Here is a 12,473-nt window from a genome sequence, read left to right on the forward strand (position 1 = left end):
TCAGCGGGCGGGCGGCTGTGGCAATTATCCATCCATTCACGCTTTAATATTCGTACTTGCTGATATATCTGCGACGATTGTGCGGTCAAAGAAGACCTGCGATGCCGCCAGTCTCCCACTTGCTTGGCTGGCGGCCGCTGTAAATTACTAAATTAGCTCAGGCGAGCGGGAATTACCAAGCTAACGTACATGATTAGAATTACCGAAACCGGCAAAGAAAGGAGTTGATGGAATAAATAGTTGGAAGGGCAAGACTCGATAGAGGAGGAAAGGAAGGAAGAGATGAAATCGGAGTGTAATATTGGTGCCGAAGCAAGCCCGAATGTGAAACCGATGAACCAACCACGCCCTTTCCTTTGCGTCCCCACCTCTCTGTGTCGCTCTCTGGTTCTCGCAGCGTCACTTCGCCTAGTTTCTTCTACGCCTTCACGCCCTCTTCCACGCCTGCTCCGTCGCTTCCGGTACCAGCTGCGGCAACAGTAACCGACGGTCTCAGGATCGCTGGGGGAGGGGGTGACCGGAACCCAGGGTTTCCGGTTCATGCGCAGGAGTCGGTGCCGGGTGTTCGATCAAAGGAAAAGGATGAACTTGTGGGCCGACGACAACGCCTCCATGATGGAGGCCTTCATGGCCTCCGTCGACCTCCCGGGCTTTTCCTGGGCGGCTGTTCCTCCTACTCCCACCCCGCCTTGTGCAGCAGCCTCCTCCTCCTTGGATCACCCGGCCGCTGCGGCGACTCCTGCTCCCGCGTACTTCAGCCAGGAGACGCTCCAGCAGCGGCTGCAGGCGCTGATCGAGGGGGCGCGGGAGAGCTGGACGTACGGCATCTTTTGGCAGTCGTCGGTGGACGCCGCAACCGGGGCGTCGTTCCTGGGATGGGGCGACGGTTACTACAAGGGCTACGAGGAGGATAAGCGGAAGCAGAAGGTCGCCGGCGCTGCCTCTGCTGCCGAACAGGAGCATCGGAAGTGCGTGCTTCGGGAGCTCCACTCGCTAATCTCCGGAGGCGGTTCATCGGCGCCGGACGAGGCCGTCGACGAGGAGGTTACCGACACCGAGTGGTTCTTCCTCGTCTCCATGACCCAATCCTTCGTCAACGGGGGAGGACTCCCGGGCCAGGCCTTCTACACCGGAGCCCCCGCCTGGGTCACCGGCGCCGACCGACTCGCCGCTGCGCCATGCGACCGGGCGCGCCAGGCTCAACTGTTTGGCCTCCAGACCATGGTATGCGTCCCCGTCGGCTCCGGCGTCCTCGAGCTCGGATCTACCGACGTGGTCTTCCACAGCCCCGAGATCATGGGCAAGATCCGCGTCCTCTTCAACTTTAGCTCTCCGGACGCTCCCTCCGTCGCTTCCTGGCTCACACCGCAATCTGCGGCGCCCACTCCCGCCACCGACCAGGGCGAGACGGATCCGTCCGTGCTCTGGCTCACGGATCCGTCGGCGGTCGACATCAAGGATTCTGTTTCACCCGTCTCCGCCACCGCCGACCTCTCCGTCACAAAACCCCCGATCCAATTGGAGAACAACCCTAGTTCCAGCATCCTCACCGAAAGCCCTAGCTCTTCGATGCAGTTCCAAAGAACTCACAACCAGCCGCAGCAACAGCTGCATCAGAGCAGCGCCAGTGATCCGCATACCCATCTTTTCGTCTCCAAAAAGTTCAATCTCTCTGAATTCGCCTCCAACGGTTCTGTTGTTCCCCGATCGGCTAAGCCGGAGCCGAGCGATATCCTAGATTTCGCCGGTAGCAATAGGAATCCCACTCCGGCCCCTGTCACCGGCAGCCTCTTCTCCCACCACCAAACCATCACCGCCGCGGCAGACGACAAGAGGAACAAGAGATCCACGGGGGCAACATCCAGGGTGAGCAACAGCGATGAGGGGATGATCTCCTTCTCGTCGGCTTCCGCACGACCCCCTTCTGACGTTCTGTTTAAGTCTTCCGGCGGCGGCGGAATCCTCGATGGCCCCGATTCGGATCAGTCGGACCTCGAGGCCTCGGCGCGGGAGGTGGAGAGCATCCGGCCGGTGGAGCCAGAGAAGCGACCGAAGAAGCGCGGCCGGAAGCCTGCCAATGGCCGGGAGGAGCCTCTGAACCATGTGGAAGCAGAGCGGCAACGCCGCGAGAAGCTCAACCAGAGGTTCTACGCCCTCCGCGCGGTGGTGCCCAACGTGTCCAAGATGGACAAGGCCTCCCTCCTTGGGGACGCGGTCTCGTACATCAACGAACTGCGGTCCAAGCTCGAGACGTTGGAAATCGACAAGGAGGAGTTACGAGCACAGGTGGAAGCCCTGGAGAAGGAGCGTGAATCCAACCCGACCCGGCCGGTCCAGCCGCCGCCGGACCATGATCTTAGGATGATGAACGGCAGCGGCGGCGACCGGTGTCACGGGGTGGAGATGGAAGTGAAGATACTCGGGTCGGAGGCCATGATCCGATTACAGTGCCTAAAAAGAAATCACCCGGCCGCGAAGCTGATGGCTGCGATACGAGACCTCGATCTTGACGTGCATTACGCGAGCGTGTCGGTGGTGGAGGACCTCATGATACAGCAGGCGACGGTGAAGATGTCGCCGAGTCGGACGTACACCCCGGAGCAGCTCCGTGCAGCTCTCTACTCTAAATTGGCTGCCGAGGCACCAATTAGCAGGTAGCCTATGTTTGTCTTGGCCTTTAACGGCGGCGGGAGGAGTTCTTTAGATTATGTTGGATTCTGTAAGATCTTTGTTCGCGTGGACTATGAGATGCAGCCATAGTATGTTGTGCTTCAGTGGTTTAGTATGTACATATGCATTGCATTTCTAGTGCAATGAATGTTGCTTTTCATCAGATAAAAGATGCTTTTGGTAGCTGAAGCTTCTTCTATATCGCTGCACAATGCTCTGTCGCTTTGTTTGGCTAAGGCAGGTCTTGATTTCTGTGATGTTTCCAGAGCAGCAAATGATCAATACATCATGAACAATCTGCCTTTTTCTCTAGGGGGATTTCCATCAAAAAAATTCCTCTTTTCTATTAAAAAAATATATTTTGAGCATTTTTTTAAAGATTTTTATTTTTCCTCGTGCAGCCTCTTCTATTTTGTAATTTTGTAAATGTCTCTCGTCCGTCACCTTTATATGATCGCCTTTTATCACGTTGATCATCGGGCCCTCCCTATGCATTACGATTGTCAATCTCGACGTAGAATGTGGGTTTCATCTTCGTTCTTCTTTGCATGCCCTATCATATCATACTACTTTCACACAAACCTACTCATTGCCATCAACCCTACTCTTATCTTTGATGGATCTCGTCCCTATCGTCACCTTGAAGACCAACAAGGTTCATCTGACCTCGCTCTTCATCGACCTCAATGAGACCCTTCCGTCGCCCTACAACACTTCTCCTATTGATCCCTCATCCCATGACTTCTCACTCAATCCTCGTGCTCTCACTTGCTACTTCCATGATTCCCTCACCCCCGCCCTTGGACCTGCTATCGACTTCCCTAGTAAGGCTAGTGTTGGGCAATTGCTCCTCCCCTACGATGTTCTTAGTCGAGCACGTTGAAGTCGATGATGATGGAGACCAAGAAGAAGAAGAAGCTCATTGTCATCCCTCTCAAATAGTTCTTAATCGACAATGAGGAGACGATCGCGTGGAGGTAACCGGGCAAAAGTGGCCAGGCAAAAACAACGAATGATAGGCGGCAAAAGGAGGATTATAGAAAATATGAGCATCATATAAGAAAAATAGAAATAACAGAACTTCTGTAAAAATAAAAAGGATGGATTTTTAAAAGGAAATTGCCCTTTTATCTCTACCTATTTTCCATCGTCAATGCGGTAGCCATCGATACATCTATTTGGTAACAGCGACCTCATTAGAATGCCATGTCAACAACCATAAACCACAGATCAACTACTGTGCGACGTTGAAATATAATATGGTGAAGTCACTTTCTATGGCTTTGGTCAAGCAAATGTTTGGCAAGACGAAAGAAGCAACCTTTTAAAGGTTGCAAATGATTAAACCCCAAAAGAGTGAAACTTGGTAAACATGTAGAATGTTGTTGTCAAGTCTAATGTGCTTTGGACTAATTCTCATCATTCTTATATATGACATATGTTAGGATATTTACATGTTAGTCGAGGAGGTCAATACCTTACATTGGACTCATACAGACAAAAGAGCTCATAAGCTTGTCCTACTGAGGGGAGTCATATTTTATTGGTAGCTCCTGAAGTCTCCGATTAACAAATTTTTTCTTCGGTATTAATGTATGACCCATGGGATCTTCGACTAAGTTTAATTTAGGAAATGCAATGAAATAGGTAAATATTATGCTGCATAAAGATTTCACAACAGTTTCTACTTTTCATTTTTCTTTTTTTTTTGTTTAAACCTCACAAGAAAAAAACTTTTTTTTTATTCTTATTGATGTTTACTCTTATCGATCAATGAAATACTTATGGTTTGATATATAATGAAGTTTTTTAAAACAAATATTGAAAAAATATTTTTGAAGCAAAAACAAATTTTCTTTGGTGAAGCTTTTTGCATCGAGATATAACAAATGGAAACATTTTAAAGTCATCTAATCCGATGAAGGATTCCATATAATATGTAGTATATATTAGAGTGGGTAAATACTTTTGTATTTCTCTATGTCGTTTAAGAAGTTCTTGCTTTCGTTGCGCTATAATTGTTTAAAAGATAGGGAATTCAAGAATAAGTAAATAAATAAATAAATATTAATTTTAAAAGGTAAATTAAAAAAATAGTTTTGAGTAATTCTCAGCTATTGGTTCCAAAAATTTATACCGTGTCTCTTCTTTCATAAAAAGATGAATTTGCTCGTGCCTTTATCGCACCCATCGTCGCCTCCACTCTTACGCTTGGCTACATTCATGCGTTGGCCTCCACACCATCCACTCGCCAACCTTGTTCATCCTAATTCCATTTGTCTCTACCTCCACCCCACTTCCCCCACACTCCATTGGTCACAAACTTTGCCCCCGTCTCCTCCTCTCCGGTGGCATGCCCCCAACATGATGGCATCATTAGCAAAGAGAGCATTAGGGCTTTTTTTCTCGATCATCATATCTTTAATGGTCGAAGAGATCAAAGAAGAATTATTGGGAACCACCAGCAATAGAATGAGAAACGTAGGGGATATAGTACGAAGCAAGGGGAGGCACGAAAGTAATACAAGCTAGGTGAAGGCCTTCCGATCGATGGGGGTTGTGGTGGGTAACAAGGGAGGAGAGGAGATGGAGTAAAAGGAGAGGAGGCAACGACAATGCCAAAAGCGAAGGCAGTGATTGACACAACAAAGATAAGGCAAAATCATTTTTTAGGAATGAAGATGCATTTTACGAGAATTTCTTAAAACTATTTTTTTATAAATTTATACTTTTTTTAAAAAAATAAAATTTTAATTATTTGATAAGGAGCCAATATAAGAAGAATAACATTAGTATTCTAAAGGTTTTTCTTTAGTAAATTTAAAATAGCGAGAAAAAAATATTTATGCATTATGCGAAAAGCTGTTTAAAAAAACATTAATCTACACATGTTATGTTGATTTGAGATCTTACAAAATATCATTAAGTCGGTACGATATCAAGAATACACAGGTATGAACTTGGACATGCCATTTGGGAGCAGTACGTACGCACGTACGCACGTACGGTGTGTAAATACGCAATCCCAATGAACCAATCAAAATATGACTGGCCCTTATTCCTCTTTCTCTAATTGTAATCGTTTATGGAATTATAATATATTAGAGGCATAATTAAATCAGGCCACCACCGTCTCCCCTTCTCTCGGCTCTCTCTCTCTCTCTCTCTCTCTCTCTCCCTCTCTCCAATTTGGGGGAACGCACATCGAACGCAACCCTTCCTCCCCTCGACGCCGATGGCTTCCGATGGCTTCGCCGACAAGAACGCCGTCTTCAGAAAGCTCAAATCCAAGTCCGACAACAAGGTAACCCGCTACGGATTCTTCCCTGGCCCTTTCTTTTGGCCCGTTCTTGGTTTGCATTGACTTCTTTGCGTTCGTCGACTGGGTCGCTGGGATCTCCGGATAAGCCTCCAGATCTGATCACCTCTGACCCGTGGATCTCTTCTCCGTGGCAGATGTGCTTCGAGTGCAACGCCAGGAACCCGACATGGGCGTCGGTGACGTACGGGATCTTTCTCTGTCTCGATTGTTCCGCCGTTCACCGAAGTCTGGGCGTGCATATCAGCTTCGTGAGGTATCCAGTCATTGCGTTTCGCTTAACTGAGGAAACAGCTCAATTTTTCTTCCTAGGTTATAAATCCGGGATCATGTATTGATATCTGAATCCATGAAGATAGCCCACTTCGATTTTTTCGTACTTCTTTTGATGAAAAAATTGTTTTTCATATTCGTCAGTGGCAGAAGTTGTCAGATTACCTGCATGCTGTCCATGCAATGGATCTAATGAATGATTGAGATATGGTTACATGAATTTATTTAAAGAGGCGACTTCACATTGAAATATTTCGTTGAACGAGTTAGGTTCATTTCTTGATATTGACGATGGAAGTTCATTTGTTTATTTGGATCTATTACCAGAACTGAGGATGTGTAGTTTTTGGTTACTATCAAGTTATTATATTTAAAGACTTGTTTATGCACTTCAACCAGTAGCTTCACTGATAAAATTTGATGCGGGGACAACTATTTCTGATCAATTGTATTAGTTCTTTTGGGTTGATAGGTTGGTTGAGGATACTAATTGATTGACAATACATCTCTTCTAAAGGAAAAGGGATAATGGGATATCAAATGAAAGATCCCATATATGAATCTTCTTGTAAAAAATATTGGTCCCTTGACTTATAATTTATGTGGAATATGGATTCTTAAATTTGGCAAAGTTGATCTGAGATGAGCTTTAAGTGTGGCTCTCGAAAATTCAGGCATGGCTACCTTGATCTACAGAATTGAAAGGAACCAGCATTTCTCTCGTTAACAGGTTGGTAAGGCTTAATGAAATATTAAGTTAGCATTATGCAAATAATAACCGGCTGGCCGTTGTGGTAGTAGATAGTATCATTGGGATTTTTATCTTTTGGAAGTTTCAAATATAATCCTTCACTTCTTGCTTTACTAACGTGAAGTCTGTATCCTAATTATTTTGTTCTTTTTTTGTTGTTTCTACTTTTGCAATATGCAGTTTGAAGGATCGAATGACATGAAAATCTAACTGTAAACTATGAGGATCAAACATTGTACTTATTTTTGGCGTTCTATTTTCTGCCTGAATATGTTTTCTGACATGTAATAATATTGCTCGTATATTATTCTTTGTAGAGACAGCATGCTGTAACAACTTTTGACAGTTTTATTTAGATCCTTCTTGAAGTGATTTCATGAGATGTACTGTTTGGAATTTCATTTGATGGTGTCTAGGTCTACAAATTTAGACTCTTGGACTCCTGAGCAGCTCAAGATGATGGTTTTTGGAGGCAACAACCGTGCACAAGTTTTTTTTAAACAGCATGGATGGACGGATGGTGGCAAGATCGAAGCTAAATATACATCTAGAGCAGCAGAATTGTATAGGCAGTTACTAACTAAAGAGGTTGCTAAGAGTGCTGCAGAAGATTCTGGACCTTCATCACCTGTTGCAGCAACTCAGTCCACGCATGCAGTAAATGGACTTCCTGAACTTAAGCTTGCAGATACTTCCAAAGATACTCCAAATAAGACGAATGAGTCTGAAATTACTCGGTCACCTAAAGCTCCAGTCCGTTCTGCAGTTATAAGTTCTGTTAAGAAACCCATTGGTGCGAAGAAATCTGGAAGCAAGACTGGGGGGCTTGGCGTCCGTAAGCTCACGACAAAGGTAAATTGTTTGTGCCACATTATAACAAGTCAATAACCCTTATGAAGCTTCCTTCCTGCTATCTTTTGTTTGGTTTATTTGTCTTTTTTGCTTATATTCAACTGCTTCATAAGTTTTTCAAATCTTTTCTTGAGCCTTTCATCTTTAAAGTTTTGTGGATTTTCAGAAGCTTCTTTGCTAGATATATGAATCATATGAGTTCTTGGATACAAATTGTTGGGCCGAATGTACTGTCCTGACTGTAACAGTCAATTTGATTGCAGCCAAATGAAAGCCTGTATGAGCAGAAGCCTGAAGAACCAGCACCTGTTGCAGTGTCAGCTAAGTCTAACACAACAAATGGTCAGTTGCTTTCCACTCGATTTGAATATGTGGATGTGGAGAACACACCTTCCACCAAGAGCAGCTCTGATGGCCCACAAGTGATCAGTCACGTTGCACCACCAAAATCTTCAAGCTTTTTTGCGGACTTCGGAATGGATGGTGGATTTGAGAAAAAGTCAAACTCCATTTCATCAAATGTACGAGTAACATTGTTTTAGTACCTTCTTTTCTGTCAACTTGGCCGAATAACATCCTTTTTTCTTTGTCTGGGAAGAAGCTCTGATATTTTAGAAAACATAACTATTTGTCAGATATATTCATATATAAACATTAGTTATATATTGTCCTTGATTAGATTTATAAAATTCTGGATATTAATGCCATTGAGGCATATTACTATTCTAATCTAAAAGTGGATGAAGAAAGAAAACTTCTTTTGAATTGGCTCTTTTTGGGGGCATATGATATAAGGAGTCCAAAAAAGAGAGATATATTTGGAAGTCACTTAATCTAGAGATAGGCTATCAGTGGAAGTCACTTAATCTAGAGCGACAGAAAACATCATCAGTCCAATTCTCGAATGCAAAATGAACTGAGGGTATATTTGTACTTATTTTATAGTGATATGATTTTTTTTTTTCATGATGACCAGATCCAAGAAAGTAATGAAGCAAGACAGAAATTCTCAAATGCAAAATCCATATCATCAGCTCAATTCTTTGGTGATCAGAACAAAGCTAGTGATGCTCAAATATCCCTAGAGAAATTCACGGTATGTGCTCATGCCTTTATCACAAAAGTTTGTTATATCAAATGTTTGTAAGCCATATTAGCTAGATTATAAAAGTGATTATAAAAATGTGACTGCATGTATGTTCAGTAGTTCTATGTAGTTGGTTTATATCTGCAAACAACCAATGCCTTTCGGGCTCTAAGGTGAGGAGATGAACTCCAACTTTATGTATCTTAGATGGTTATATGGACTTAGGGAACATGGTAATTAGTTGCTCATAATTTTTGGTGTCTTGTTCTCTGTCATGATTATCATTGAAACTTATATTGTCATGATTTATCATTGAAACTTATGTAGCTTAGATGGTTATATGGACTTGGGGAACACGGTAATTAGTTGCTCATAATTTTTGGTGTCTTGTTCTGTGTCATGATGATCATTGAAACTTATATTGTCATGATTTGTCATTGAAACTTATGTAGCTTAGATGGCTATATGGACTTGGGAAACACAGTATTTAGTTCCTCATAATTTTTGGTGTCTTATTCTTTGTCATGATTATCCTTGAAACTTTTATTGTCATTGGAGCTTCAGCGATGTAGTGCCTTTTTTGCATCCAAATGTTGATAGTATCACCTATGATTTAGATATCCATAATTCTGTTATTTGGATTTCTTGAACCTAATTGGTGACTTGATGAACTTTGACAACATTATGATTTATGAGCACTCTGATTGACTTAGACTACCTTTTCATGTAGGGGTCAACATCCATATCGAGCGCTGATCTCTTTGGTCATGAAACTGATTCTGGAGTAGAGTTGACTGCTGCAGACCTCATCAACAAAATCTCATTCCAGGTATGTTTTTTTAGGGTGATTTGTAATATAAATGGCTGATCTAGTAGCATCCAACTTGTAAATATTAATACAAGGGGATTCTTGTATAGAGGCCTTTCCACGAACAACAAAATTGGCTTAATGGGAACTCTTTTAGGCTGATTTATTTCAGCTGTATTTTCCGGGCTTGATATCTTCTGCTAAAATATTAAGAAATTTATTTTTTTTAATTCATAACTTTTTCTACAATTGAGTAATTTGGTGTGTCCTCTTACATTCATCTGACAGATTTTTATGAGGCTGTCTTCTGACCAAATAAAATACTTGGTTTTTTTCAGGCATCACAAGATATATCATCGCTCAAGAACATAGCTGGGGAGACTGGGAAGAAGCTGTCATCGTTAGCTTCTGGTTTCATTAATGACTTCCAGAATAGAATGCTTTAAGTGGACTGCATGGGTTTGCATTCATATACATGCTCAACAGCCAGCTGATCATTAGACAGATGGAAGTTGCTTGTTAGTTGTCAAAAGCTCAAAATTACCCCCCCTCACAATTTTTTTGTCTTCCGAGCTGTAGCAATAAACCTCAGTAGTTACTGTGCACCGGATGCATGTAAAACTGTAAAACACATACCAGATTTCGTTCATTAAAACTATATATATACGTAGAATTCTCTCTGAACACTTGGTCTGTATTTCTGAAATTGAAAGAAAAAAAAAGGGATCCATGAAGAGCTATGCATCTATGTCAATTCATCATTTCAATGTTTGTGCTGCTCTGCTTGGTTAGGGTTGGGCCACATTTTTTAGCGACTGTAAAATGATGTTCTTTGTGCATTTCCGGCTAGATTAGTGTTGGTTAATGTGACTCAGGTGCTGTGTGCTTCCTCGAATTACTAACCATCTTTTCTGGATCTAAATTGCCTAGTGCTGATCGTGTCAGTATTGTTTCATCATTTGAGCTAGATAAAGGAAACAGGAACTTTTGTCGAAAAGGTACTTCTGTCCTTCATTTCCATCATTCGAGATAGATAAACTTACATCAAGTTTAGCCAGCTCCTTTCCTCTCCTCTCCTCTCCTCTCCTCTCCTTTGGGTTGGGTGTTCTCCCCAAGCGGTGAGAGGGAGAGGCTGTGGAGGGACAGGGGAACGCGGTGGGCTTGACATCTGCTTCCGACTCCTGAAAGAAAACTCTCGCCGCTAGAAGATGTGAGCAGTGGGTCCCACTCTTTGTTGGAAAGGCAAAAAATATTCGAGCTTTTGGTGCCACAAAGGTGCTGTTCGTGCACCTCCTCGACTGTGATGGAGAGCTCGTTTCGCTGATCTATGCTCCTAAACTGCAAAGAGAAAAGTGGAGACGCCAAAGTAAGCGCTATCGCTCCAATACCGCTGAATCCGCTATTCCGGTCGTCGACAACACAATCTTTAGTTCATGGCTTTCCACGGGAAAGCCTGTTATACATGCCCAAGATTGAAAAAGAACAAAAGAAATCAGGTGAATTCTCAAACAAAAAAAAATATATATATATTTTTTTTAATTTTTTTATAGAGTATTTTTATTTAAAAAAATTCTCATAAAGCATCCCTCTCATATCATTTTATCTTTATCTTCACCAAACCTATGGTCAGCTTCACCTTTGTATCGTTATCTTCTCATTTTGGATTTGTCACTCAGTAGCCCATTTTGTATCATAGCCCTTGCAAGAGGGGAGAGAGGAGGAGGCACAGAGGTAATGATGGGTTTAACGAGGACCAACAATGGTCATTGTGCCACCTCCTTCCTTGTGCGAGGGTTACAGGTGAGACGTATGAGGGTGGCGGGATCCGTGGAGACAATGAAAACCCTCGTGCCCCCTTCTTCCTTGCATGAGAGTTGCAGATGAGGTGCATAAGGGTATGCCTAAGGGGGTCCATGGATGCGATGACTCTTATGCCCCCTTCTTCCTCGCATGAGGGTTGCAGACAAGACGTGCAAGAGTAGGGTTGATAGGGTCCTATGAGGTAGCGGTAGCCCTTATGCCCTATCCTTCCTTATGTGAGGGCTATAAGCAGTGAGTTCAGTGAGGCAAAGGGGAGGTAATGTAAGGAGGTGATGGTGTAAGTCTATAGATGTGGCAGCGGCCCTCGCTCTCCCTCCTTCCTTACATAAGGGTCCCAAGCGAGGATGGTAAGGATGGTACGGGACGATGTAAGGTGGATGTGATGATAGATCCGACGAGATCAAAGGTAAAATGATCATTTATAAAAAAAAATACTTCGTGAAAAATATTGAAAAGTAGAGGTTTTTTATAAGGAAATCGCTCAAAAATTTTAGACTTTATTTGATAGTTTTTGGCGATGACGAGAAAAGAGGGATCTCACCGGCATCGCTTCAAGACATCCTCTTGTACATTTTTTAAAGTGCTTTTTGTCTTTTAATACTGGGCAAATTTCAATAAAAAAATCACGTTTTCTCTTTTTTATTTTTTTCAACAGAAGATTTCCTTTTCGATTTATTTTCATATGAAATTGCCTTTACCTCCCTATCGATTCTCATCTCTATCCTACATGACCACATTTGCCACCTCTAACCCATCATAAAGTCTTATTACCCTCACTTGCATGTCGATCAGACTAAGAAAGCATGCCGCAACCCATTTTTACTCATTTCTTGTATCTTAGTATTGTTTAATCAAGGGAGTAGACATGCTTCTTGAACGTGAAAGCCACCTA

The 12,473-nt window shown here is 43.1% G+C and overlaps 2 protein-coding genes across 2 annotated transcripts; both read left to right on the plus strand.

The window, feature by feature from the left end:
- Positions 1 to 257: 257 nt before the first annotated feature.
- On the plus strand, positions 258 to 2,869 carry LOC135608549 (transcription factor MYC2-like). The gene has a single exon (XM_065101574.1). The coding sequence runs from the start codon at positions 541 to 543 to the stop codon at positions 2,656 to 2,658; it is 2,118 nt and encodes a 705-aa protein (XP_064957646.1). The 5' UTR covers positions 258 to 540; the 3' UTR covers positions 2,659 to 2,869.
- A 2,924-nt stretch (positions 2,870 to 5,793) lies between these two features.
- LOC135608554 (probable ADP-ribosylation factor GTPase-activating protein AGD8) lies at positions 5,794 to 10,527 on the plus strand. Its single transcript, XM_065101582.1, has 7 exons — positions 5,794 to 5,974; positions 6,127 to 6,245; positions 7,430 to 7,865; positions 8,129 to 8,386; positions 8,842 to 8,961; positions 9,683 to 9,781; positions 10,099 to 10,527. Exons 1-7 carry the CDS (start codon positions 5,906 to 5,908, stop codon positions 10,204 to 10,206), a joined length of 1,209 nt encoding a protein of 402 aa, XP_064957654.1. The 5' UTR covers positions 5,794 to 5,905; the 3' UTR covers positions 10,207 to 10,527.
- The last annotated feature ends 1,946 nt before the right edge of the window (positions 10,528 to 12,473 follow it).

Source organism: Musa acuminata, chromosome BXJ1-2 (assembly GCF_036884655.1).
Source record: "Musa acuminata AAA Group cultivar baxijiao chromosome BXJ1-2, Cavendish_Baxijiao_AAA, whole genome shotgun sequence".
Lineage (NCBI taxonomy): Eukaryota > Viridiplantae > Streptophyta > Magnoliopsida > Zingiberales > Musaceae > Musa > Musa acuminata.

Coding starts and splice junctions, on each gene's coding strand:
- LOC135608549 (XM_065101574.1), top strand. CDS start 541: ATGCGCAGGAGTCGGTGCCGGGTGTTCGATCAAAGGAAAAGGATGAAC.
- LOC135608554 (XM_065101582.1), top strand. CDS start 5,906: ATGGCTTCCGATGGCTTCGCCGACAAGAACGCCGTCTTCAGAAAGCTC. Junction 5,975..6,126: donor AATCCAAGTCCGACAACAAG/GTAACCCGCTAC, acceptor TCTCCGTGGCAG/ATGTGCTTCGAGTGCAACGC. Junction 8,962..9,682: donor TATCCCTAGAGAAATTCACG/GTATGTGCTCAT, acceptor CTTTTCATGTAG/GGGTCAACATCCATATCGAG.